General features: G+C 39.5%; 1 protein-coding gene across 6 annotated transcripts in view; it reads left to right on the top strand.

The window, feature by feature from the left end:
* PRKD3 (protein kinase D3) overlaps positions 1 to 27,060 on the top strand; it is an 85,946-nt gene extending 58,886 nt beyond the window's left edge. For all 6 annotated transcript variants that reach the window (XM_089529769.1, XM_089529770.1, XM_089529767.1 and 3 more), the window contains 10 exons: positions 608 to 685; positions 1,914 to 2,190; positions 9,876 to 9,928; positions 11,427 to 11,499; positions 15,278 to 15,384; positions 15,846 to 16,007; positions 17,757 to 17,855; positions 20,226 to 20,493; positions 21,492 to 21,577; positions 23,078 to 27,060. In XM_089529769.1, coding sequence (XP_089385895.1) covers positions 608 to 685; positions 1,914 to 2,190; positions 9,876 to 9,928; positions 11,427 to 11,499; positions 15,278 to 15,384; positions 15,846 to 16,007; positions 17,757 to 17,855; positions 20,226 to 20,493; positions 21,492 to 21,577; positions 23,078 to 23,251 — 1,377 coding nt within the window. In that variant the 3' untranslated portion in view covers positions 23,252 to 27,060. The remainder of the gene's footprint in view (positions 1 to 607; positions 686 to 1,913; positions 2,191 to 9,875; positions 9,929 to 11,426; positions 11,500 to 15,277; positions 15,385 to 15,845; positions 16,008 to 17,756; positions 17,856 to 20,225; positions 20,494 to 21,491; positions 21,578 to 23,077) is intronic.
* The last annotated feature ends 112 nt before the right edge of the window (positions 27,061 to 27,172 follow it).

The raw sequence follows: 27,172 nt of genomic DNA, 5'->3' as shown, positions 1-27,172 counted from the left end.
GTTGGTGTCAACCGATGCGGTAACACATGGTATCACCCCCCACTATTAACCTCCTCCCATTACCACAGATACAGAATTCTTAGTAATGTTTTTATACCACTGTTATTCATAAATCGTAATTCTCATATATCACTGACTGTAATGGTAATAGTTGTGGCATAAATAACTAGCACAATTAAAATTATACTTTTAAATTACAATTTTATATGTATAGAATAAATGTGTTTACATATACATAGTTTCATGTCCTTAAAGTGAAAATTTGGTAAAATGTGATGTTTTTAAGAAATTAATTATTTTTTTTTAAATAAAAAAGTATTTTTTAAATTTGAATTTAAAAAAATGGGGCCTCTCCTTGCTCCTCCAACTGAGCTTTACCTCAGTCATATAATCTCTTCAGCATTTTGAAGAGACACAGGTAAATGCCACAACCTGTTTTTGCCAAAAGTCAGATGTTTGGGGAGCAGTGATGTCACTCCCTTTTAGGGTGTCACCTGGAACTCCTTGTGCACTCAAGAGCTCAACAGCTACTGGGGAGCTGGTCCTGATTCATGGAAAGTGGCAATTGTTGTATTTCTAATAAGAGACACTTCTATATTTGTTGCAGAGGAAAAGGCATTACTGGAGACTGGATAGTAAATGTCTTACACTATTTCAGAATGAATCTGGGACAAAGTATTACAAGGTAAGAAACTCGAAACGAACCCCATATTTCTTATTGGTGGTAGTTCTCCTTTAAAATGTTTTTTGCTTATTGTCATTTCATCTGTAGTTGGATTCCTTAATTTGTTTCCCTTCTTTATGGCACACTGCATTTCTTTTTTTACCATTGAAATGAATACCATGTACTAGTGGCCACCATTTTGAGAGCAGTGGGTGCTGAGGAACATGGGAAAGACTAGGGGTGAGGAAAGTACAGCTTGTAGGCTGTGTTCAGTCCCAGTCTCTTTGTTGTGCCCTCAAGTTCCCCAAAAAGTGTTTTTTGCATCCTCTCACACTTCATATTTTTTCCAAAATTCTTTTTGGCTGTGTGAGTGTGCCAAATACCCCAAAAGGGGGAGCTAGTACTTGTGGACTCTCCCACAACTTGTTGTGAAATTGGTTGTGTAATTGGCCAAAAATACAGCAGCACAGCTGGCCCCTACCATATTTACTCACCTGTATTAGACAATGTTCTTAGATCTATGTGCAGATAGCCAACTGCAGAATGTGCCACATCATGATAAACTCCATGGAGCCTATTGACTATGGCTATAGAGAGGGCAGAAGCTGCAGCCCTGCTCCTGACAAAAACAAACATTGTTGCTGCGTGTAGGTGATAGGGCAACCAGCAGATGTTATGAAAGAATAGCAATAGCAAGTACATTTCTATACCACTTATCAGTGCACTTAAGCATTCTCTAAGCAGTTTACAATGTGTAAGTTAATTGCCCCTAACAAGCTAGGTACTTGTTTTAGTGACCTTGGAAGGATGCCAGGCTGAGTCAACTTTGAGCCCCTAGCTGGTATTGAACTCACAACCATGTGGTTTGTGAGTGAGTGGCTGCAGTACAGGCATTTAACCACTGGCACCACCAAGGCATCAAAGACTGAAAAGGGCATCAAAGACTGCAGCATCAAAGATTGCATACAGAGAAGTCTGGGGGCCATATACTGGCTGTTAGGTAGTGTTGCAGTTTGAGAGGGAGGGTTGTGTCCTGAGCAAAGGCAGCTTCATAGTTAGATCTTTTTATAGAAACATTTATGGAATCCTTGGGTGTGTAAAGAGGGACTAGAAACAGCACCACTTAACCCTGTCAAAACACTTAGTTTAGTGTAGTAGTATATGTATTTTACTTATTATTTAGTTGAACTTGCTGAACTTTTGTTGGATGCATGCACAGTCCTTTTTAAATACTTTGTGTTCCCCTTAGGAGATTCCACTTTCTGAAATTCTACAAGTGACTCAGCCAAGGGATTTTTCAAATGTGGTGCAGGGAAGCAACCCTCATTGCTTTGAAATAATAACTGACACAATGGTTTACTTTGTTGGTGAGAACAATGGCAGCAGCCACCACAATCCTGTTTTAGCTGCTACTGGTGTTGGACTTGATGTAGCGCAGAGCTGGGAGAAAGCTATTTGTCAAGCTTTGATGCCAGTAACACCTCAGGCTAGCATTTGCACTGCTGCAGGACAAGGAAAAGATCACAGTAAGAACAGAAAAACACTTTATTTCTTCCTAGTGGTTATCTGCTAATGACTGGCCTGTTTCAACAAAGTGTTTTATTTTATGTTAATGTAAATGTCTGACTGTATTGGGCTCCTCTTTTCTATATACTTAATGAGTGGCATTATTATGTATAAATACTTATTTCATGTTGTGCTTTTAATTTAGACCATGAATAGCAGATTATTAGGATGACACAGAGGAGCACCACGACTGGGTTTATTCCCAGGTGCCAACTGGACTTGGCAGGAGCCCACATTCCTTTCCAGTTACAACTGTTAGACTCCTTCCCATCTCTGATAGCTTTTTCCAATCCTGTTGTACCAACTCAACATGTTTGACTTTCTCTGCCAGAATTGGAGAAAGGGTAAATGTACAACAGACAGGAATGTGAAATACATCAACTAGAAAGAGAAAGTTGAGCACAGAGGCTATAGATAGTTGTACTGAAGTACAGTGGGTCCTCTGTATCTGTTCTGGATCCCCGCGGATGCCAAAATCAAATTCCATTGACTTCAGTGGTGGCACTTATTGAAGACAATAAGAAAGTGAGAAGGTTGGATCACACTCGTTACACAAGGTATTAGGCAGAGTCTGAAAGGTGTTGGAATATATAACCGATGCAGGGCATGATTTGGTGGCTTTCACAGCACAAAGTATAAATGCAGGTACAGTGTTAAGAAGATCTTTATGGTTACATCATTGGGAGGCGGGCCATAAATCAAGGGACAATTTAGCTTATGTGCCATTTAGAAGCAAGTTGTTATTTGGGTAAAATGCCCTAGAAAAGGCTTTGGTGGAGAGTTCACATTAAAAACAATGCTAACCTTGCAGAAAAGCAGGATGCATAGGAGATTCTTTCATGGCATTTTCTCTTTTTCTCATGGAAGAAGAGGGAGTGATAGGTCATAGGACTTAAGATGGCAATAGCAGCACTGTTACAATCAAAGAGATCAGTTTAGGAGGCATAATTAATGTTCATCTGTCTTGCTCAAATTTACACAAATTTGTATTTATCAATAATGCAGCCAATTCCGATACACCTTGCTGATGTTATAGCAACCAAAAAGGCTTCCTTGAATAACAGCATTCTCAGTGAATATTATGTTGTTAAGAACCTTTTAGAGCTGTAATATAAGTGTTTTGGTGGTAGCCCCATCCATACCCCATGTGCCTAATGAGTGTCCTTCCCTCCTATTGCCTCAGTTCCTTTTCATCCGTTGCAACAGCATCAGCATCAACATTGGCATCATAGGAACCTTTCCGAGCATTTTTCTGCAGTACTTAAGTTATATATATATATATATATATATATATATATATATATATATGAATATGAAATTCTGGTTTTGGACTGTTATATGATTACTCTTAGTGTTTTGATCTTGGAAGGATAGTCTTATCTGGTTTTCTAAATATGGATTTATTGACAAGGTATTATCAGAGTTTGGCTTGTGTGTTTCATACTCCTGGCTGCACCAGGCACTTTTAAGAAGTGCATAAAATATACAGATAAAATCTGTGGAAAGGATGGTCACATTAAGTGATTCCTTTGTTTGGGTGAAGAGCACAGTGTGCTGTTCTGTAGACACTGCCGGGCTTTCATGTCGCAGACCTGAAGAAACAGAGAGGAATGCTTAAAGGTACTCCTATGGGAGCATGCTTTGGGAGCTGCTACATAAATGGTGGAGAATAACAGCCAGTTTGAGTCCCTATGTTGGGAGAAAAGCAGGGAATAAGAAAATATAATAATAATAATAATAATAATAATAATAATAATAATAATAATAAGACTGCCCACACACCAAACAGCCTCCACAAGCACTTAAAATCTTGTCCTCTGCCTCCTTGGGCCATCTCAGTTCTGACACCTTTGATGTCAAAAGTGAGATTGGCCTTGATACATTGAAGAAGTGCAAAGCAAGTCTTGAAAGATAGGTTTCTGAACTGCTGCCTAAGGAACTGGCAACATCAGATTGTTCTCTCTAAACCAAAACAGTGCCTTTGGAATCAACTTGGGGACTACCCATGAGAAACAAAACAAGAAGAAGACAGCAAAGGAACATTGTTCTTGGCCTTCACCTCATTCTCCTTTGGTTTCTCCTCAGCAGTTACAGTTAGAGTAAACTCCTGATTGTGTAATTAGGGCTGATTCGTCACCTCTCTCAGTTGTGTCTGTCTGATTGGTGGAATATCAGCAGCCCATTTTGCAAGAGCTTGCTTCATCTCAACACTGGGAATACCCACCTTGCTATCAGGTTGATGATTTGTGCCATGAGTCTATAAGAGCATGGAGTCATACAAGAGATACTCATTCTCATTATTACACGGTCCTATCTCTTACACCATATTATCATATTGTAGATGTGATTGTGCCTACTCCTATGAATTAGTGCAGTTTCAATACTATCATCACTGAGATAGGGGCCGACCCAGAGACCCCATTTGAAAATAAGTTCCATCTGCTGTGGTTTTGATTTCACCACCCTTGTCACAAATGAAACAGCAAGGCCAATCTCCTACTGGATTTCTGTCTAGAACACAACAGAAGAAGTCAGTGAGCCGGCTGTCGATGGCTCAGGATCTCTTATCAATGGCCTTTACCAAGTTTCTAACCCGACATCATGACCCATGGTTTTGACAGTTACCACTATGGGTTCTGAGAGGCAAAGTGGTCGCAGATTTTGAAGGTCCCCTGCTCCTCAATCATCTAGTACAGGGGTAGGCAACCTGCGGCCCGCGGGCCGGATGCGGCCCGGTGAGGCCTTGGGACCGGCCCCAGCCCGGTCCTGCTGCCGATTGCCGCCGGGGCCTTTGGCGTCTCGCGCAAGGGGCATGGTGGGGCAGTTGTCTATAGACACCTCAGAAACATGCATTTATCTTAACATTTTTTAAAAAATCAGCAAATTTTTTCGCATGACCTCCATTTTTTATTTAAAAAGTGCCCTCCATTTGAAAATTTTGTCCTACATTTGTCCCGGTTTATTTATTTAATTAATTTTTAAAAAATTATTTAATTATTTATTTTTTGGCTTCGGCCCCCCAGTTGTCTGAGGGACAGCAACCCGGCCCCCGGCTCAAAAGGGTTGCCTACCCCGATCTAGTAGTTCTGCTGGGGATTCAGATTTGTATTCAAGTTCTTCTGTGCAACTACTTGTTAAGTGACAATTGGATTTAGTGGGAGAAAGTGATCCCCCTTCACCAACTGATGATATTTGGTCTTTTATGGACCAAATGTTAAGGATGTCAAAGGCGTTAAGACTTCAAGTAAAGCAAGTTGATCCTTGAATGGAAGATCTCAACTTCAAGAACAACAACAGCCTCTCCCACTCCATCATTGATACTGATACTCTTGCAAGTGATGAAACAGTCCTGATCCAATCCATCATTTATTTCTTCAGCCTCAAAAATGTTTAAAAGCCTTTACAAGGTCATGGATTCAAAAGATGACTGATTAGTGCACCATCATAAACCCAAATCTATTGCAGTGGATGCTGCACAGACAAAAACTCCTTAGAAGATTTTCACTGTTCCAACAGATAGAGAAGGAAGATTACTCTACAACTATTCAGAATTACTTGCTGTGGTGCTTGCATGGGCACCTATCAGCAACAACTATGGGACATTTTTTTTTTACTTACAATAGTTGCCTGATGAGGACTGTAAGGTTGTGTCCATACTCAGAACTGAAACCCATGCTTTAGTGGAGCAGCAGATCCCAGATAGCAAGGCATGCTGCAGATTGTACTGGCAGAAGCAATTACATTGAGGCATCGCACCTGGTTATAATCTTCTTTGCTATCATCTCATGCAAAGACTATGATTTAACTGGGATACAGTCCTCCATCCTTCATGGTTTATCTTTTGATGAGCTGGGTCTTTTCCATGCCAACATGGACACCAAACTAGAACATACAAAATGAGAACCACTGCTAGAGAGGTGGCTCCAGTCCCAGCAACAATTTTTTTCCAGATCAAAACCTTACTGGCAGTGATAAACTACAATGTACCAACACTAGTACCCAAGTAAATGTGAGTCTTCAAAGACCAAATATGTTACTATTGTCCTCTACACGCAAAACTTCATCCAATACTAGATGGCAGCTGTTTAAGAAGGCTCAGGATCAAACAAAGCAAGCATGTTTGAGTGCCAACAAAATGTCATCCTTTCAACCAAGTGGTATATTGCTTTCCCTACCTCCATTTCAAGACTGGCTCCAGAATTACTATTGTGCCTTGGCATCCATCACCTCAGATACATGAGTCCTCAATGTCATCAGAAGAGGATATGCCATAGAAGACTACTTCGGTCAGTGTTTATTGTGCTACTGCTTCTTCTCCAGTGTTGAAACAGGAGATGGAATCCTTACTGCTCAAAGGAGCTATCAAGACTGTCCAGTTTCCTCATCAGCATGGAAGAGGGGTATTCTTCCATTATTTGTAAACATTATACACACATTGTAAACCACTTAGGGAGTGCTAGTTCACTGATTAGTATCGAAATGTACTTGCTATTGCTATTGCTATTGCTATTTTATTGTGTCCACGAAGGATGGAGGACTGTGTCCCATTCTGGGCCTAAGAGACATCAATTTCTATGTGCAGCTAGGGCATTTCAGAATGATTATTCACAACTCCATTCTTCTCCTGATGCAGAAGAGGATGGATTTGCTACTCTAGACCTGAAAGATGAGTACTTAGAATCATAGAATTGTAGAGTTGGAAGAGACCACAAGGGCCATCCAATCCAATCCCCTGCCATACTTCCTCCTATATAGTGATCAGAACATACCACTGGAGTTTCCTCTGTTTCATTGTGGAAAATTCTGTCTGCTTTCAGGTCCTTCTGTTTAGATTGAACACTCCCCCTCAGGATTTTATCAAGAGCATGGCAATGATTGCTGCTTGGCTTCATTCTGTACTCATACATAGACAATTGGCTACTTGTGACACATAAACATCAAACATTACTTTGACCTTTCAGCTACTCACTTTGTTGCCTCATTGTGAATCTAGACAAATCTCACCTAGAAACCATGTTTCATTGGGAAACTGATAGGTTCTTGTATGCAGGTTGCTTGTCTATAGGAACCTAGTGCTTCAAAGTCCATCCTTTGGTGCCTACACACTCAAAGAGTAAGAGCAAGAGGCATTTAAGCTCTCTTGGGTTACATGGCTTCAACAACCTCTGTCACTCCATTTGCAAGGTTCTGGATGAGACCATTGAAAACATGGTTCCTGTCATGCTTCAGTCTCTTCATGGATTCACCAAACAGAAGACTTCTTCGAACTCTAAAATGGTGGGTGGATTTCAGGAATTCTCAGGCAGGAATGTCATTTCTTCCACTTCAGCCTGCTGCAGCCGTCACAACATATGCATCCCTTGAAGGAGCCCACTTTAAAGGGTTGATAGAGGTTGATGGTCTGTCTGTGGAAGAGAGCCTTACACATAAGTGCACTAGAATTGCTTGCTGTCAAAAAAGCATTTTGAGCCTTCAAAGATATTTTAAGGGGAAAGGCCATTCAAATAGTCACTGACAACACCACAGTGGTCTTCTATCAGAACAAGCAAGGGGAATGAGGTCACATTCTTTTCTCTATTTGGGATTGGTTCATTCCTCAACGCATACTACTATTACCTTCTAGAAAAACAGAACACATTGGTGAAGCATTAAGTCGGGCACCTGTATCCTGCCACGAGTGGAAGTTACATCTGTTTTTTCTCCCCCATAGTCTTCAGTTCATCGTCCATAGATCTTTCTTCATTGCCTTAGATGAAGCAGTGCAAGATCTTTTATTGCAGAGCATGCAAGAGAAAAGGCTTGCTCAGTGATACATTCCTGGTGAGTTGGACAGGACTTGTAGTGTACACATTTCCATTCATTACCAGCTTAGTGGCAAAAATTAAACAGCATGCACCCAGGTGCATAATGGTAACCCCAAAGTGGTCAAAAAGGTAATGACAGGACATCTTCTGCACCTAGCTGCACCTAGTTCAAAGGGTGTTCTTCCAGCTATGGCACAAATTTCTCATGTCTTGGATTTTTTCGACATCTTATTGGATACAAATCTTGCTCTTTCCTCTTTGAGATGCTGTTTAGTTGCAATTTCATGACATTGTGATCATCCAGGCAAATTGTTGTGCTTTTGAGACCCTCTGGTAAAAGAGGGGCTATAAAAACCTCCACCCCCCGGTACTTGGCACTGTCTCGCAGTGAAGCCTGGAACTGGTCCTCTTTCAGTTGACAAAGACATGTTTTGATCTGATGATGATGTGTTATTTCCAATACGTAGCTTGCATGGAATATGTTTTTCTTCCTGGTAGTTACTTGAGCAAGGAAAGCTTGCAGGCTCTATGTATTGAGGGCTGATTAGATGTACCTACAGGGTTGTCCTTTAGCTGGACATTTCTTTCCCCTTGAAAGTTATATCTATATTTCATCTTAATCAAGATATTGTTTTACCAGCATTTTGGCAGATTCCAGTCTCGTATCTGGAGCATTCATACCATTGTCTTGCTGTCTGTCGGGCCCTAACTTTTTATGTGGATTGGATGGTCACTTTCAGGAAGTCACAGAAGCTTTTCCTTTGTATACAAAAAATGATGTCTTATATCATCTCAGCAGCTATCAAACAACAACCCCCAGTTAAAGTGAGATCTTATTCAATTAGAGCAATAGTGGCTTTGGCAGCATTCCTGAGAGGGGTCCTTCCACATGATATCTGCAAGGCTAACATTTGGTCTCAGCTGTCAATTTCATAACTCACTACAGACAGGAAATGAGATGATCAGATAGAGGTGGCTTTTGGAAGGGCTATGCACTTTTCCTGTATGGCATGATACTCCTGCCTCCTACAGTTTGTAGCTGACTAGTCTCCCATTTGTATGAGTCACAGGGACCATAAAGAAGGAGGACAGGTTGCTTACTGTAGTTTTTCAAGTGGTCATCTGTGAACTCACACAACCCTGCTCATCATCCCCTCATCACGCCTTTTTTTGTCAGATCCTTGGGTGCTGTTGCATTGGCGTCCATGGAACTGAGGTGTTAGAAGTGCTTTCATTAGGTGTCAGGAGAGGGCAGGGCTACCAACAAAACAGCTGCATTACAGCTCTAGAAAGTTCTGAACAGGTCATTGCTCAGGTGCACATAACCCATTTGTGTGAGTACATAAATGGCCACTTGAAGAACTATAGTTGCAGATAAGCAACCTGTCCTTCCTCACAGATAGCAGGACTTGGACCAAAAATAGGTTAGAAGGTTTAGGTTCTGGTAAAGCCTTAATACAACTGAAGTCTGAATTGGGGAATATTTGCTATGGTTTAGCCTGAGATTTTCATCTGCAAGTATCTCAGTTCCTGAAAATTAGTGACTCAAAGAGAATATGTAACTTGAATGAAAGAAGAACATAAGCATTACATTTCATGGCCAATGAGAAAATGAAGGTGGAGGAAAATATTTCACCCACTCTAGGGAGAGACATTTGATGTCACCATCAGTGCAAGGCAAATTTTGGAGGCTGTGGGTTAGCAGAACCTGGAAGACGGGGTTGGAGATCAATATTGTACATTGGTTAGAACTTGTCAATCAAATGTTTGGCCTCTAAGCCTTTCATTTTTCATTATAATACCATTTCCATACATAAAACATATATTGTTTCTTATTGCAGAAGAAATATCTGTCAGCATTTCTGTTTCAAATTGCCAGATCCAAGAAAATGTGGTGAGTTGTAAAGTATAAGTGCTAGTGTAACTGGTTTGTTGTCACTTATTTCTGATAATTATTTTATGTTAAAAATTAGAGTTAAACATTCATGACATTCTGAACAATTCCTTATTTGTGTTAGGTGAACTATCCTATGCAGTGTAGTCTAGTGTACTGTAGTGTGTACTTGGTATAGAGCAAAATGCTACATGACGTCAGGTCCACTTATGCTTTTAGTAATGAGGGATACATAATGAGAAACTTCATAAATTATATTGTCAAATTGTGTTTCCCTTTTTCTCACCAATACAGGAATTAAATTTAATGTAGTACATTTTAGTAGCAAATTTTGAACTTATAATGTGAAACCTTATACACTGTTGAAATTTTGAATGTAAATAACACTCTTTTATATACTCTTCCTGAGACATGTTTGTATGCAGCCACTTCTCCATATTTGTGGGTTTGACTTTTAATAGAATCGGCAAGCTTTGCGAGACTGCAAACCTGTCGTCTTATTGAAAATTGTGTAGGGCTGGTTTGGAAGCAGCAGCAAGCTAGCTGCTTCTGCCTTGTGGAAGAAACTTGCCGTCTGAGAGTCATCCATGGTGGGGAGGGGCCTAGAGTTATTTGTGGTTTTTCCACTTTCACTGAGGTCCTGTGCCTCTAACCCCAGTGAATGTGGGGGGCTGACTGTAGATATATTTATGAAGGTGGATGGGCAGGGAAAGTGGGCATTTAGGAGGAAAAGATGGCTTAGTTTCATGCACTTCATCTTCTTAAATCCCAGGTAGTGTTTGCTGGCCTTTGTGAAACAAAGGCAGTCTTCTGGTTACCTATGATAGCAGCTAGGCCTAGTGGTGGTTTAATAGGTGTCATTCACTGTTAGAGACACTTCTGAAGCAGTGATGCCAAATTGTGTGTGTCCTGTCTTTGCCCACACTGTGGTACATTACAATTGTATGCATCCTGCAGGTGTTTGTCAGTGATACACAGTTGACTGAAACTCCTTTTTGACTGTAAGCATAGTGGTAAATCTATGTAATGAGATACATATGTACCAGGTGGACATTCTGAAAACCAACTAACAAATAACTATGGTTCTTAAGGGCTTTTTATGGTCTGCTTCTTACAGATTGGCTTTAGCATGCAAGATTCCATGCTGGCTGCAAACTCTGTTTCATTCTATCAGTACATAGCTGGGGACTATTTTCTGGGGTACATAATAGTGTTAGTGATTGTTAGGCCTTTTAATCAACAAGGGACTTACATGTCTCACTTTAAACTTGTTTAATATGTTGCTATATGTAATAAACACTAGTAATGAGTTTTAACAAGTTGTAACAGACAAAAGTCCTAAAACTACTCATCATGACTTTTTTATTTCCTCTTTATTGTGTAAGAAATACAGTTCTTAAAAGTCTAGTTTCTGCCTCTGTGGTATTAATCTGAACATTTAAAAAAATAATTTAACCTGATGTTTACTTTTCCTGGCCAACTCCCTTCCTTTCCCTAGGATATCAGTTCAGTATATCAGATCTTTGCTGACGATGTGCTTGGTTCTGGGCAGTTTGGAATTGTGTATGGAGGTAAGTTTGTATAAACATCATTGGAAACTTGTGAAGCTGTACTTGGCTTCTTTGCAGTATACTTTTTCTGAAATGTTAAGCTATAAAACAAACATGGCAGATTTATTATAAAAAGATGATATGGCAGAAATCATGAAAAAATTGGAACAATAATGAAATATGAGAACAACAGTGAGCGCTTTTAGCTCAGTGGTAAAGCACATACTTTGCATGCCAAAGATCCCAAGTTTGGTCCCTGGCACCTGGGGTTGGAAAGACTTTTGGAAATCCTGGAGAGTTGCTGCCATGTAGACACTATTAAGCTGGATCAACCATTGGCCTGATCTGGTATACGGTAACTTCTGAGATTTTTTTTTAAAAAAAAACATTTCCTCTGCTCTGCTTTTTGCAGCTTCATGTCATAACTCATCTTGGTAGCCATGAAGGTTAAACAAATTTTTGTTGGTTTCACAGATGGATTCCTTGGCAGTTCAGGTTCGACAATTTTGCTCCATGCTATTCTCTCAGATTAGGAGAAAGCATCCACTGTCTGTTTTATGCAATATTTAGCCAAGTCTTAACAAACTTCCTTCCTATTTAATTGACTCTTCTTCTTTGTGAACGTTCAGAAATGTTACTGTTAGGTTGCTTCATACTTTAATGCAAATATACCCTTTTTTTAACCTTGTACTTATATTTAAATATTTAAGGCAAGTACTCTTTCTGCTTGCAACTATCTTCCAGAGCAGTTACTGTTCCCTGACTTGTTACAGAACCACCAGTACTGAATAAGGAATTCCAGGTGAGGTCTAGCTAGGCCTCTAAAATAGCAGTAGTACAGTGTTCTTGTAGTATTTCTTTAGCGTTCTTTGTTCCTCTTTATGTGTATATTTTGCACACCTGAAATAGATTGGTTAACTGTTCATTTGAACAGGTGTTTATTTTTAAATTCCCGTTTCTTTTAATGAATGTGAATTATCAAGGTTTAGAATCAAGGGTTTTGCATGTTTTATTCCATAATTTCTTTTAATTGAGGATGACTCTTTTAGCAGCTAGAGTATTGTCTTAGCTTTTAAAAAATGAACTATTAGGTAACTCTGGTTAGTATGAATTTCTCCTCTGTAGTAGATGAGTAACAGTGATTTTGTTTTACAGTTGACTGTTGCTAAGAATGGGATTGGAAACAAGCTTCTTTGTATGGTGAAAAGTTTATTAAAATTTGAAATGCGCTCTTTAGTGGGGTTGGTGGTCAGGGTGTCTCCCACCCACTTGAGACAACATTGAGAACTGGCCTATGTGCACAGAGGAATTCCTGATGTTATTTCCTAACATTTATCAGAGATAATAGGGATTACCTTTCCTGGGAGTGGGGGCTTTCAGAATCTCCTGGAAATTCTGACTGAGGGGCTATACAGACCTTGGAGTTGTGCGCCATGGTGATGCCCCTTGTGTGCAGTGCTGTTTAGATGCTGCGCACAATGAGCATCACCATGGCGTGCACCATGTAGATGGGCATGCTCTCACCTGGGCGACACGGTGAGGGCTTGGAGCATCCGGATGCTCAGCCTTCACCACGCCTACAGGCCAGCACAAAATGCTGGTTTGTTGTGCCCCTTCGAGTGTTTGGCCCATTTCTTTCCTACCCACACAAGGAAGGGGTAGGTGGAACCAAGTTTTTTTTTCCTAGCTGAAAGTTGAGAGAGGTTTTATACACATATTGGTACAGTTGTGTACCATTATGTCTTCTAGTAAATATGTAGCTTTTGATTTCAGATAAAGAAATTCTTCACATCCTCTTTTCATCTTGGTCATGTGGAGTTGTGGTATTAAAGTGAGATTAGTCCTAAAGCTGGTGACAGTTGCTTTCTACTTTAAACCAAAAAATAAAATAAAATAAAAAATAAAAAAATAAAAAAATGGAAGTAAATAAAAAAAGGTAGAACTTTACTGTTTTTGATAGTTTAGCTGACACTGGGAGTAGGTTTGTATTGCACCAGTCCACCTCCATAAACAGTGGTTCTTCCGGATTCGCAGCCTTGGCACTCGTGATTTCAATCCTTCACAAGGCCAAGCCTGTGGCTCCCTCCCTCCCCCGTCTGTTACCGGCATCCCCCCCCCCCCCCCCGGTGCTGGGGACTTTAATTGGAGCCTGGGCCACTGGGGCTTGTAATCAGCCCTGGCAGCCATGAGGACTCTTTCCCAGCATCGTGCGGACATCCCGCACCCTCCGCCACAGCCAATCGATGTTCCACATGCACATTGGCTGTGGAGGAGCAGGAAGAGCATGTGCACGCCGGGTCCCAAGTGCTGCTGGGAAACAGAGTCCTGATGACTGCCAGGGCGGATTGCGCGAATCTGGAGGGACCACTGTATACTTGATATTAATAGATTAGACATCATGTTTGCATATGAACCTGGCTTAAGCCCACTCTTTTTGGAGTTCTGTTACAACACTATATGACAGTGCTTTTGGATAGTATTCAGAAACTTCAGCTAGTCCAGAATGCTGCAGCCAGATTCTTGTTCGGGACCAGTAACAGTAAGCATGTGGCTCTCTTGTTCTAGTACTTTGCTGGCTACAGGTCTGCGTGCTGATTGTGATCTATTCAAAGTGCTGATTATCATCTTTATATGACTGGTGTTTAGACTATATGAGAGCCATGTTCTTTGAGTGCTAGGATGCCAGTGCCACTGGAGAAACACTTGGTGGGCACACGAAAGAGGGATTTCTCAGTGGCTACTTCTAGGTTGTGGATCCTCCAAGGCAGACCTCCGTTGTCTTTCTGCTGGCAGGCAAAAATCTTTTCATTTGAACATACTTCAGAGTGGGATTTCTGTTTGCTTGGATGAACTTAGTTTTATTTTTGAACTTTATTTTTTATAATTGTGTGTGTGCGTGTGTGTTTTAAATCATTTATGTTTTAATTTTATTTATCAGAATTTCATTATTGTCAGCTGCCTTGAGTGCCATTCTGGGACGGGGGGTAGAAAGGTGGATAATAAATTAATATATTAATAAAATGCTTCTAGACCAACAGCTGTACCATATGCTCTGCTTCTGCAGTCCTTACACATTGATTTGTGGTTTATAAATTGTTCATTCATTCATTCATTCATTCATTAAAATACTTATATTTATATTTTATCTTCTGAGATTTCAGGCTGTGGTGCAGATAATAAAACAATGTTAACAATGTTAAATAGTTATTTAAACAGTTAAAAGAATTGACCAAGATACAACAATAAATGGAAATCCACAAATCAGGAAGTGAAAGTCAAGCCATGGTCACTGGCTCAAATTCTGGGTGAAGAATAGAGATTTCACTTGGCACTCAAATGAGGTCAGCATTGGCACCAATGAAACCTGCAAGGCCATATGGCTAATGGCTATGTATGTTGGACTGCATTCATCCAATTAGGAATCAGTTGTTAGTTCTAGCTAGAGCAGATCTACTGAATAAATGGGATTTACTTTTCAACAGTTAAATCAATAGGTCTACTCTAGCTAAGACTAGCAATTGTATTTAGGCCTGCTTTTCTAATCCCCCATGCAAATGTGAAGTCTGTTATGTGAATATCAAATAGAAATAGGGGCAAAATTAGCACTAGTTCCATTAGCTACATGTAAACAGATTGTGTGCCTACACAGGGCTAATATTTCCCCTCCTTTGCCATTTCACTGTTTTGCTGAATTTCATATTATTACCAAACCTTCCTCTTTGTGGAAGATAAGCTTCCAGTTCTTTCATTTTTGTGTAGGTTGGAAATTCTTAGGTTTTTTCTCTTTGTGTTTGTGTAGGAAAACATAGGAAGACTGGAAGGGATGTGGCCATTAAAGTCATTGATAAAATGCGATTCCCTACAAAACAGGAGAGTCAACTGCGCAATGAAGTGGCCATTTTGCAGGTACAAAGATAGGACAATGTACAAATTATATTTTGTATTTGTCATTGTGTCAAATGAATCAGTTTATTATTCCAATAGCATTAACTGGTTAGGCAATCAGATGCTCAAATTGTACATGGTGATTATTTTTCATTCTTTTTTGAAAGAAAAGGCTAGATTAGCAGACAACTAGGAACATAACAGTGAGCCTCAGCATTGCTGATATGGCAAGGTGCAATCTCTAAGTACTGTTTTATTTAATACTTTTATTACGTTACCTTTTGAGTTTGACTGGAATATTATAAAAATGATTATTTAATATATTGTGTGTCTATAAATATTGCTAGGGTTTGCTTGAGTGCTTTCAAAATAATGAAGCGAAACCAGCATCCAGACAAAGCAGGCCCTATCTGTAATCAATATTTTCTGACTTGTGGAACATAATAGTTTGTTGTTCATGTCAATATTATAAATTTTCCTAGAATTTGCACCACCCTGGGATTGTAAACCTGGAATGTATGTTTGAAACTCCAGAAAGGGTTTTTGTTGTGATGGAAAAACTTCATGGTGATATGTTAGAGATGATTCTCTCCAGTGAGAAAAGCCGGCTTCCAGAAAGAATCACCAAGTTTATGGTCACTCAGGTGGGTTCTCTGTTCCTGATTCCTTGTAGATCCCTGTGCTCTTCAACTATACATTTGTCTGAAAGAAGAATTTTCCCACATTATTGTAAAGCGGAAATCTTTTACTTAGTAAACCATAATAAATAAACCTCATGACTCGATTTCTGCAATGCACTCTACATAGGGCTACCCTTGCACCTAGTCTGGAAACTACAGTTAGTACAAAACATGGCAGTCAGGCCGATCAGTGGTAAAACTAGAAGTGATCTTATTACACCTATTCTGAAATCTCTTCACTGTCTGCCTGTTGGTTTCCGGGCGCAGTACAGGGTGTTGGTGATTACCTTTAAAGCCCTACATGGCTTGGGTCCAACCTATATAAGAGATCGCCTACTTCCGTACAACCCACCCTGCACCCTCAGGTCCTCTGGGAGGAATTTATTGCAACCTATAAAAACCAGACTAACGACAACCTCCCAGAGGATATTCTCCCCTGCCGCTCCCAGACTATGGAACGCCTTAACGGAGGAGATCCGTAGCTTCAAAAAAGCTATCAAGATGGATCTCATCTGGCAGGCCTTTCCAGAATAGTTCAATCTAATTTTTGTACTTTCCCTACTTTATGTAACCACTGCCTCTACTAGAAAATTGCTGTCATTTTAACAGGTTGAATTTTTAAACTGTATTGTATTTAATCCTGTTTTAAAAGGGGTTTGTGTGTCAATTTATTTATTGAGAGTATGTATTATTCCAATATATTCCAGTCATGTAAGCCGCCTTGATTGCTGCAGAAGAAAGGCGGGGTATAAGAATAAAGTTTATTATTTATTATTATTAATTTACTTGAAGGTGAAGCTGAATGTAATTAAATGCTAACCTGTAAGTTGTAAAAAGGTATGTGAAGTGTAATGCAGTTGTTCAGAACCACTGCATTTCAGAACTGAACTTTATGCTGCAATCTAGAAGTGATGGTGTAGAGAAATTCTCTTATTAGTGGAGCTAATCTTTCATATCAGGACAAATATTATTCATGAAGTGGTCATTGGTAGGCATATGAGTCTGGATCACCACATAATTCATTTTGTGCATACTGGTCAAAATTCTTAGATTTTTCCCCCTTTCTGTTTGTGTAGGAAAACATAGGAAGACTGGGAGGGATATGGCCATTAAAGTCCATGATTTCTTTTCATTACAGCTATAGTCTTGTTCAGGCATTATGGATAGCTCTGTTCCTCCTGGCACATTTCAATTGTTTTACCACATGGACAGTAATTTTCTGAAGAACAGCCACCTCTGTGTAGAGGTTCTCCATGCATTCTTCTGGATTGCATGTGATGGATCTCCATGAAAAATGTGTATTCTGGATTGCATGAAGAGCCATCACACACAGTGGAGACTCCCCTCTTCGGAAAAATCAATTTCCTCATGGGAAGAGGAATTGGAGTGTGTAAGGAGCTGGCTGGGAATACTGTGCTCTATCACTTCTGTGTTTGGTCTATAATGCTTAAACAAGGCTTATGAAGGAATTCCTTCCATAGTTGTTTGGTTAAATAATGATACAGTTTCTTAAGAAGTTGGGTTCATGCTTTCCCACTTCCTTGGCTCAGTAATTAAGGACAGGAAGAGCAAAATTTTTGGAAACTTCTAAACTGAAGATCCTTCACTTTGTTTTATCCTTCACAACCCATTGATCGCCAGGGTTGATTTGACTTCATGTAAATTTTCTGTCTGCCTGACCTTTTAATTTAGAAAATACTCATTCTTTTTTAGATACTTGTTGCTCTGAGGAATTTACATTTCAAGAATATAGTACACTGTGATTTAAAACCTGAAAATGTGCTATTAGCATCAGCAGAGCCATTTCCTCAGGTAGGTATGGAATGAAAGAACTTTTTGTTGAGGGTTCTGTTTTACAACAGGAAATTTGCAGCATTTGTAGGCCTCTAAATGACTTGTTACTAAGTGTGCAAGCTAAAGCCATTTCTTTATGACTTGCCTAAAGGCCGCATTTGGATGTGCCACTAGGGGGCCATTCAGACTAGCTTTTACCCTGGATCAGAACCTGGATTAACCATGGGAAGTTCATATTCTCCCCGAATCTCCCACAAGTGAATCCGAGGCTTTCACACCATTCAGGGGCAAATGTCCCTTAGCGCAGGTCATTTGGAAGCGGAGTAAAAGCTGTATCTTTTGGGGGGGAAATGGGTCTGGTGAATATGAACTTGTCCCCGATCATGATCGGGCCAAATTCAGGGGAGGGATTTAGGTCAGAGAGAGGGCAGAGGGCGGAACATGCCTCCCCTTCATCGGGGTGATGGAGGAGGAGGATGAAGCCGGGGGAAAGGAGGAGGAGGAGGAGAAAGAAGGAGCCAGAGGATGCGAGCCAAGGGCAATCGGGGTGATGGATGGAGCCGGGAGTGCCAAGGGCAGACTCGGGGTAACAGGGGAGCAGGAAGAGAAGGAGGAAGGAGATGGAGAAAGGGTCAATTCAGGGTAGGTCAGAGGGAAGGCAGGCAACTTTCTCTCTCTTTATTTTGTTTTTATTTTTGACAGACTATGCACATGCTTTTTGCTAAAGGTTTTTTTTTTGTGTGTGTGTATGTATGTATGTGTGTCTATCTATCTATCATCTATCTATCTATCTATCTATCTATCTATCTATCTATCTAAAATGTGTGTCTGCTTGTGCTACTTTCCCTTTCATTTCCTTGCTCCTAGCACGACACTTTGCAAAAGGCTTTTTTTTCCAAATTATTTTTTATATCTGAATGCTACAGTGCGAATGTTACAAATGTTACTCTTTCAGTTTGGCAAATTGATACAGAATGCTTTTGCTACTGTATGTGTCTGTAAGGAATTTTGGGGTGGCTGAGGGAAAGCAAAGGATGCAGAGATGCCATTTGGGGTGAGGAATTTATTATTATTACTATTATTATTGTATGTGTATGAGGCATTCTGGGGTGACAAGAGGGAGGATGCAGAGATTATTTATTTATTTATTTATATAGCACTGTACATAATAGCAATAAATATATTGCTGTATATAATAGCTGTACATAATAGCACAACGCTGTACATAATAGCAATAAATATATTGATGGCATTAGATTGCATTTTGGGGTTGAAAACGAAGGCAGGGGAAGATCCATAATCTGTAGTGACACACAACACACACACACACACACACCTGGAAGTTTGGATGTGAGGGCAATCTGGCTGCAACACCTGTCACCCCATTGATCGCCAGGGTTGATTTGGCTGATCTGGCTGGCTAGGCGGGCATCCCCTTCCTCCCTCACCGCTCCATGTGCGTCTCTCCCAATGCTGCGCGCTCGGTGGAAGAGGACGACCATCCCAGATAGAAGGAGTGTACCGTTCTTCGGTCAAGGGTATACGATAGCTGCACTCCCCTGCTAGAACCTCCAAACCTGGAGGTTTTTAAATTTGCCAAAATATGCACACACTCCCGCCTGTTTTTTTTTAAAGGAGGGGGGGGTGAAGCACACATTTGATTGCCCGATGGCTGTAGGAAACATCACCTTGATGAAAGCGGAACTGAATTTGATTGACAGCAAAGGCACCTTCATTTTAAACCGGTTCCGCAAATGTGAACTCTCTACTAGAGCTGCAAGGGCATTCAGGGTTTAATTACCCTGATTGAGGTAAATTATTAGTGGGCACTTGCTTCTGGAGGGATTCGGGAGGGGGGACCCGATTCTGCCCAGTTCCATCCAGCGCAAATAGGTGAGTCTGAATGGGGCCTAGGTTTAACCAAGACTCTTCCTTGGATGCTCTCCTCTTTTGGAACAGCCACACAAAGAGATAGATGGAAGCATCCAGTTCAGTTTATATTCACTTTTTGTCTGTCATCCCAACCCTACCTTTTGGTCGACCCTTCCTTGTAAAAACAAACCAACTTCATCAATTAGTGTGAAGATGACTTGTTTCCACTAACGATAATTAAGACCAACCACTTTATCTGTTCAGATTATGGAACATGGGCTTGATTTGTAATGTAAACTGCATAATGTTCAAATCAGCTAATTTTAATATTTGGTATTAATGAGTAATGCAAATTGCACAATTCAGTTTTTCTAGTCAGTAGTATTTCATGTAAAAATATCATCTTGGTACGATTTCCTACAGTGTACCTGAATGTTTACAGAATGCCTTTCCTTATACATTTGTTTTTCTATGTGATGTGTATAAGAATTTATTCTGAGTCTGCTTGTTTTCCAGGTGAAGCTCTGTGATTTTGGTTTTGCACGCATTATTGGTGAGAAGTCTTTTAGGAGGTCTGTAGTTGGAACCCCAGCTTACTTGGCCCCAGAGGTACTTAGAAGTAAGGGCTACAACAGATCTTTGGATATGTGGTCAGTGGGAGTCATCATCTATGTGAGCCTGAGTGGTACATTTCCATTTAATGAAGATGAAGACATAAATGACCAGATCCAAAATGCTGCATTTATGTATCCACCAAATCCTTGGAAGGAAGTATCTAGTGAAGGTAATCATTATCGGGAGACTTGGGATATAATATCACTGTTCCTAATATTTTCTGTATAGTAAATATTCTCTTTCTTAGAAAATAAAGTATGTCATCTAAGTTGTACAAAACGATGCAGTTATAAGGAAGAAGTAAAGTGCTATCATTCAGGAGTTACTGATAATTATTTTAGTGTAATTGAATGGCGAACAAAGAAAAGCTTTTACTTTTAGTTGTAAGCCTTGTACTTCATATATAGGGTTTGCAGGCTAGTAGAGAACAGCCAGAGCTTCTTGAAAACAGAGGCAGTATATTCAAGATTTTCCTATTGCCAACTTTAGAACGAGAAGTAAATCCTTAGATGTGGGTAGACAAATGTAGGTGTTGGGCTGCATCTTCCATAATTCCTTATCACTGGCCTGATGAGAATTCCTGACCAACAAATTAATCCTCTCATGCTGATGAAGCCCCAATTGCCAGAATCAGTCCTGGATCCTATGTAAAAACATGACACCAGTATTTTTGAACTCGTGGGGTACACAAAACTTAATTTACATCCATCATTTCCTAAAGAGTGGTTTCTTACTTGTGTCAGAATTAACAAAGCAGTAGGTTATGTCTGTAGGCTAGCCTTCCCCAGAAAAGTAACATTCCTTATGTTTCAGATATGTTTATGGAATGTGTAATTTACTGCTAGTCTGTGTGAAGTGACAATCTGGAAGTTGTTATTTAGACCAACTGCATCCCTTTTACAGCAAATGTAAACTTTCTGACATTATAAACTAAATTGAATTAACTGAAAAGTGCTTTTAATAGAAGGTATAAATTTGTACTAAAAAAAATCTAGTTAGTAAACACCCTGTCTTTGAATTTTTACTCAGAAGTAAGGTCTACTGAGTTCAGAATTACTTCCTGATTATGTGTGTGAAGAAACTGTTATTTTCCTTCAGAATTAGCATTGTGGGATGGGGAAAGAAATGGAATACTTGTTCTGATTTTTCACTTACTTTCCCCTCCAGCTATTGATTTAATAAACAATTTGCTTCAAGTGAAGATGAGAAAACGCTACAGTGTTGACAAATCACTTAGTCACCCTTGGTTACAGGTACAACTAATGCATACCAGTTTTACTATGCTATACCCAGTCCAATTACATGAATCATTATCTGACTAAAGTAGCTGAGAGTCTTGCATAAATGAGACTTTTAAAGTTTTAAGGTACTGTTTAATACAACTTGAGTAAAACGATCAAGCATTACAAGATTCACTTTTCTTTCCTACTCTATTTTCTAGATATAATGTGATGCCTTTATTTTGGCTGAGTGATAAGTATGTATTGGATCACTAGAGATATTATGATAGCCTACACTCAACTATAAGTTGACCTCATGTATAAATTGAGGGCAGGTTTGGGGGGCCAAAATTATGGATTCTGATATGACCCATGGATAAATTGAGGAGCATGTACTGAAGAATATAAAGGATGAAGCAAAGGAAAACAATGCCAAAGAATGTAGAAAATTCCCCAGGGATAACTGTTTGTGTTTGTACTAAAGGCTGGATGGATGACAGAGTGGAAAGGGGCCAGTGTTTCCAGGGCAGATTAAACTCTTGCCTTTCACCAGGGAAAGGTTTTGTGTGTGTGTGTACAGTACTTACATTGACACATGGATAGGTCGACTCAGGGTTTTGGGGTCAATTTTTAACCTAAATTTAAAATTTATACATGAGTATTTTTATATGGTATTCTCATCTGCAAGATTCTTCCCCTACCAGATAGTGTTGGAAGAAAAACTGTGTTTGTCTTTGAACAAATTGTGCAGCTTTCTAAAAGTAATAAATTGTAAGGTAATAAATCTAAGACGATGCATCTTTCTAATAGTCTATGCCAAAATTGGAAACTGCTTGCCATTGTCACAAACAGAGGAAAGTAGTGTTTTTCTGTAGTAGACAGTGATAAAGGTTAAATAATTTCTCTAAGGTTTATTTAACTCCAAATGTGATGTGTGTTAGCCTTTGCCTCCGTTTGGTACAACTCACAAAAGTCACAGAAGAAAGGTGATTTTGGCGAAGGGTGCTTCTCTCTGAGCTTGTCCCCAGCATGGAGTGTAAGAAAACTGGGCATGGCTGGGGTATCACAGGCTTGGTGAAAGCCTGTAATCTTCATATTTGCTTTTTGATGTGGTCCAGATGGTGCTTGTATCCTCAAGGTGAAAGGAGGGTTTGTCTTGTTTTGCTTTTAAAGTAAGAAGGATTTGTGAGAACATGTAATAGTTCAGTTCTGGAATTTGCTATTTAGTCTGCTGTTGTGGTTTTGCCACATCTTCTTGGTTTATACCTTCCCATTTTGGAAATGGGGCTGGGCTTTTGGAAGGCTATGGAATGTTCTTCCTGCCGCTTCATTTTGGCACGCAATCAATCTGCTACATTGGTTTATATCAAAAGTGGTGGCAGTGGCAGGCACAGAGGATAAGGAACATGCGGCATTTTCAGAACACAGCATACTGGTTTTTTGGAGACAAATTATTGCAGCATTAAAATCATTCCTTTATTCCTTTCATTAGTTATCTAGAAATAACTTATTTAAAACTTTCCTCTTTTCCAGGATTATCAAACTTGGCTTGATCTTCGGGAGTTTGAAACTCGAATTGGAGAACGTTACATTACCCATGAAAGTGATGATGCTCGCTGGGAAGAACATGCATATGAACACAACCTTGTATACCCCAAACATTTTATTATGGCCCCTAATCCAGATGACATGGAGGAAGACCCATAGAAATCAACATGGGAAAGGCACTTAAATCAATATTGATGTTCTCTGGAGCAAGTGTTGGTCTTGTTCTCCAGGTTCCGCTTAGGAAGCATGGATGATCTCCTGAATCAGTTTGAGGATGGATTAGATGATCCAGAAAATCTCTCCATCTGTGACTGTTAATGTAATCCAGCATGGGGTTAAAAGCCATGAAGTGTTCGTGTAACATTGCCTTATTGGTACATCATAGTGATGTTACTTACAGATGAAATGCACAGTGAATTGGTATTTGTGAATTTTCCAAGTTTTTTGTAGTTTATACAACAACAGAATAATTGTAATGGTTTTCTAGTTCATACCTATTAAGCCATAGAGTACTATTTTCTGGTATTTAGATACATCTGTTAGGAAGCTGTAAAGAAACCTGAACTATATACCATAACTAAATAATTACAACATGCTTCATTTTTAATGTCCATACAAAATGCTGGTAGAATATTTATTTAGCAGATATGATGTGGAAAAGCAATAAAAGTGATGGGAGCAATAAAAGTCACAGGAATTCCAGCAGTCAAATCCTGCTCCTCTAGCTTAACTAAAGCAGCCTCATGAGGCAGGGCAGTAAACTTAGGTCATTTTTATTGAATACAGACAAGTTGTGTTTTAACTTTTACGGTTTATTGGGATAGGAATAAACTGTAACTCATGGCAGGTTGGGAGAATGTGGCAGACATTAGTGTGACTTTGGAGTTTATAAAAGATTTTGTACTTTCATTTAACTGAGAGGCAGGGTGCAAAGATACAATCATATGCTTTTTGCAGTGGGAACTACTGAGCTAGACACAATAATTCCAAGATCTATCTGGTCCACAACTCATTTGTGTGCACATATCAGATCTTTACCTGGCCAAATAGCGTAGGGTAATTTCATCCCAAGAAACCTCTGTAAGTTGGTATATGTAGTTGATATATTCGATCTCTTGTGGGGAAACTTTGGTTTCAGGACAGTAATGTGTGTAACATAATGGAAGAAGCTTTACATTTTTGAAAGGACATGGCTATAAATTAAAATGTACTTTATTTTAAATTAACTCAACACAGTTACAGGATCGAGTACAATACCCCTTAGAATCTCTGATTTCATGGAAAAGACATTTAAGATTTTGGGCTGTTAGGTAGGAGAAGGTTGCAGTGACGTCTCTTTTGGCCTCCTTTTAAACCTTGGGAGCATAATCACCAGCACCTTTTCATTGTACTAGGTGAAACAGTTCCTCTGTGATTTCTGTAGTGCACAGTTTTGCCCAGCAACCTTGTGAGCAGTGATCAAATGTCCAAATTAAGCTTTGATACTCAATGAGTAGGACTTTGTGTTCCATGAATTGGGGATGGGGCTCATAGACAGCAGTGGTTCATCAAGCTAATCAGAACACAATAGAAATGGAAGGACAGAGTGCAGGAAGGTTAATATGCATCATGCCTCAATTATAGAGCTAGATGAGCTCACAGAGAAAACAGCATCTGTGAATAAATATTTGTTCACTGCGATTACCTCATTAAGCAGGGATGAAGAGCTTTTTTGTGCCTGAATGCATGAATTTGTGTCACCATTCTGAAGATGCTTTATAGCAGACAGTGCTAAAAGCTGAACAAGGTCAGGTTGTTTCACTGCAACGCCTCTTCCTAGAGAGGAGGCCCAGCACTACAGCTGTTAGAACAACAGCAGAAGCAGGAACTTCAAAGGAAGTGTGAATAAGGTGTGCCAATACACATAAAGAGCAGGCTTCTCTATTTGAGCTAGTATGGCTATGGCATTGGTAATGCTGGTTGATGGGAGTTGTGATCCAGCACGTTTGGAGGATGTTAAAGAAGGCCTGTGTAGCTTACTTTGGGCCATGACTTTTAACAGCTATTATGGTGTGTACCTTCCAAATAGTTTCCAACTTATGGTGACCCTATGATGGGGTTTTCTTGGCAAATTTCTTCTGAGAAGGTTGGCCATTGTCATCTTCTGAGGCTGAGAGAGTATGACTCACCTAGGATCACCCGGTGGGTTTCCATGGTCGAATGGGGATTTGAATCCTGGCCTCCAGAGTCATAGTCCAGCATTCAGATCACTACACCATGCTTGCTCACCAACAGCTGTTCTAAGACAAACTTATTTCCCAAGTTCTCGAACAGCAAAATTTGTCAGCTTCTCTGTGTCTTCGTTTGTCCCTGAACAGCTTTTTAGCTTGTTAATATGTGTTATGGATACTGTCTGTCCAAATGATGTTCTATGCCAGAATTCTTTAATAAATATTACATACCACAGCAAGAACAAAATATGCCAACTGAGTAATGAAAACTGAAGCAAGTTTCAGACACCCCCCCTCATAAAATTGTCTAATTTAAAATAAACCTTAGCCTGTTTTAGTATTTTGTATTGTTTAAACTGACACCAAATTTTAAAAGCCACTTTTGATTTTAGTGATAGTATTACTGTCATGTCCTGTAAGCAAATGGTTGGCCCCTGTATAAACACAAGGCTAGAGTACATAGGCCTTTGGTCTGATCCAGCAGGGTTCTTCTCGTGTTTTTAATATCAAAATTTCAGATATAAGCTGTGTTTTGCAAATCTTAGAAAGAACAAAGTAAAGTAGATTACGGGGCCACTGAGGATTGCAACTGATCAAAGCTGCCAGAGTGATTGAATATATGGAAAATAGTATTTTATTCATACATGTGTGTACTATCACTTGATGGCTTGCAGCTGAAAGTATAACTGCTTCTATTAAAAAGTATTGGGGTGACTATGAGTCTGCAATTCTTCATGTATTTGCTGTTGTATGCTGATATAATTCTACCCCGTGGATGGATTTTTCTTTTAAAGCATTACAGGCTGAATCTGCATATTACTTGTATATATTCCTGTCTCATGATAATGTAGAAAAGCACCATTTATGTGAATGAGGTGAGCCACAAGATTACTCTGTTTATGTTAGTTTTATCTGAGTACTGAGTCATTTATGTGTAAATTGGGTTGGAAAGCTCTAGCAAATTGCTCAGTGGATTGCAGTAAACAATATTTTTTCCTTGAAACCTGACTTGTCTGTCCTGCGTGGGCTACAAGAAGTGGCTGTTTAGGCAAAAGTAATAGTTAAGCTGTGGCAGAATTTATCTGCTAGAAGTAAAAGTGTTCGTAGGTGTCTTATTTTTGACAGGATCAAAAGTGTTTCCATTGCCTAGCTGTCAACTGCTTCTAAAACATTCAGAAGTAAATCTCATTAAGCCCAATGGGCCTTACTTTGGGGTAAAGACATGTTTAAGATTGCAACATTAAGATCAATGTTGGATGGCCATATTTTTAAAAGCAGCAAATCAAATCAAGGTATAAATTTGTTGAATTAAGTTTATGCTTCAGGACAGCAGTGCTGTGGACCAGTAGTAGAGTAGGAATCCAAACCTTGTTACGGATAAAGAAGAGAAAACTGGAATGTTTCTACTCTGTAGTAGCTGTTAACACATTTTACAAACCATGAGTAAAAATGGATAGCTTGCACCCTAACTGTCCTATGACTGCCTAAAATATTATTAATCCATGCTTTAAGTCACTGAAAGGTCGGCATTAATCAGTTGCTCCAGATGAATTTGTACCCCATGTTGCATTATCATTAATTTTTGTTTTTTGAATTAAGTTGCATTCATTGCAGAACTAGTGCTGTATTGATGCTAAAAGATACTCATGTAAAACTTGTAGCTTCAAAAAGACACTGTCAAGTACTTTTTTATATATTTTTATATGTCCCATTGTTTGTAAATATCTTCTAAGCTTGAAAATAAATTTTATTTCCCTATCGTGTGTGTTCTTTTCTAGTGGTGTATCCTCTCCTAACTCTGACAACTATATGTCAGAATCATTTGTAAACACAGCAGTGGAAATAAACAGAAAGTAAGATGGTGCTAAGA

The sequence above is a fragment of the Sceloporus occidentalis genome, unplaced genomic scaffold (genome assembly GCF_023333645.1).
Source record: "Sceloporus occidentalis isolate IW3139 unplaced genomic scaffold, rSceOcc1.0.p SCAF_6, whole genome shotgun sequence".
NCBI lineage: Eukaryota > Metazoa > Chordata > Lepidosauria > Squamata > Phrynosomatidae > Sceloporus > Sceloporus occidentalis.
Note: the sequence above shows the minus strand (reverse complement) of the source record. Positions and strands in the feature narration are given on the sequence as shown.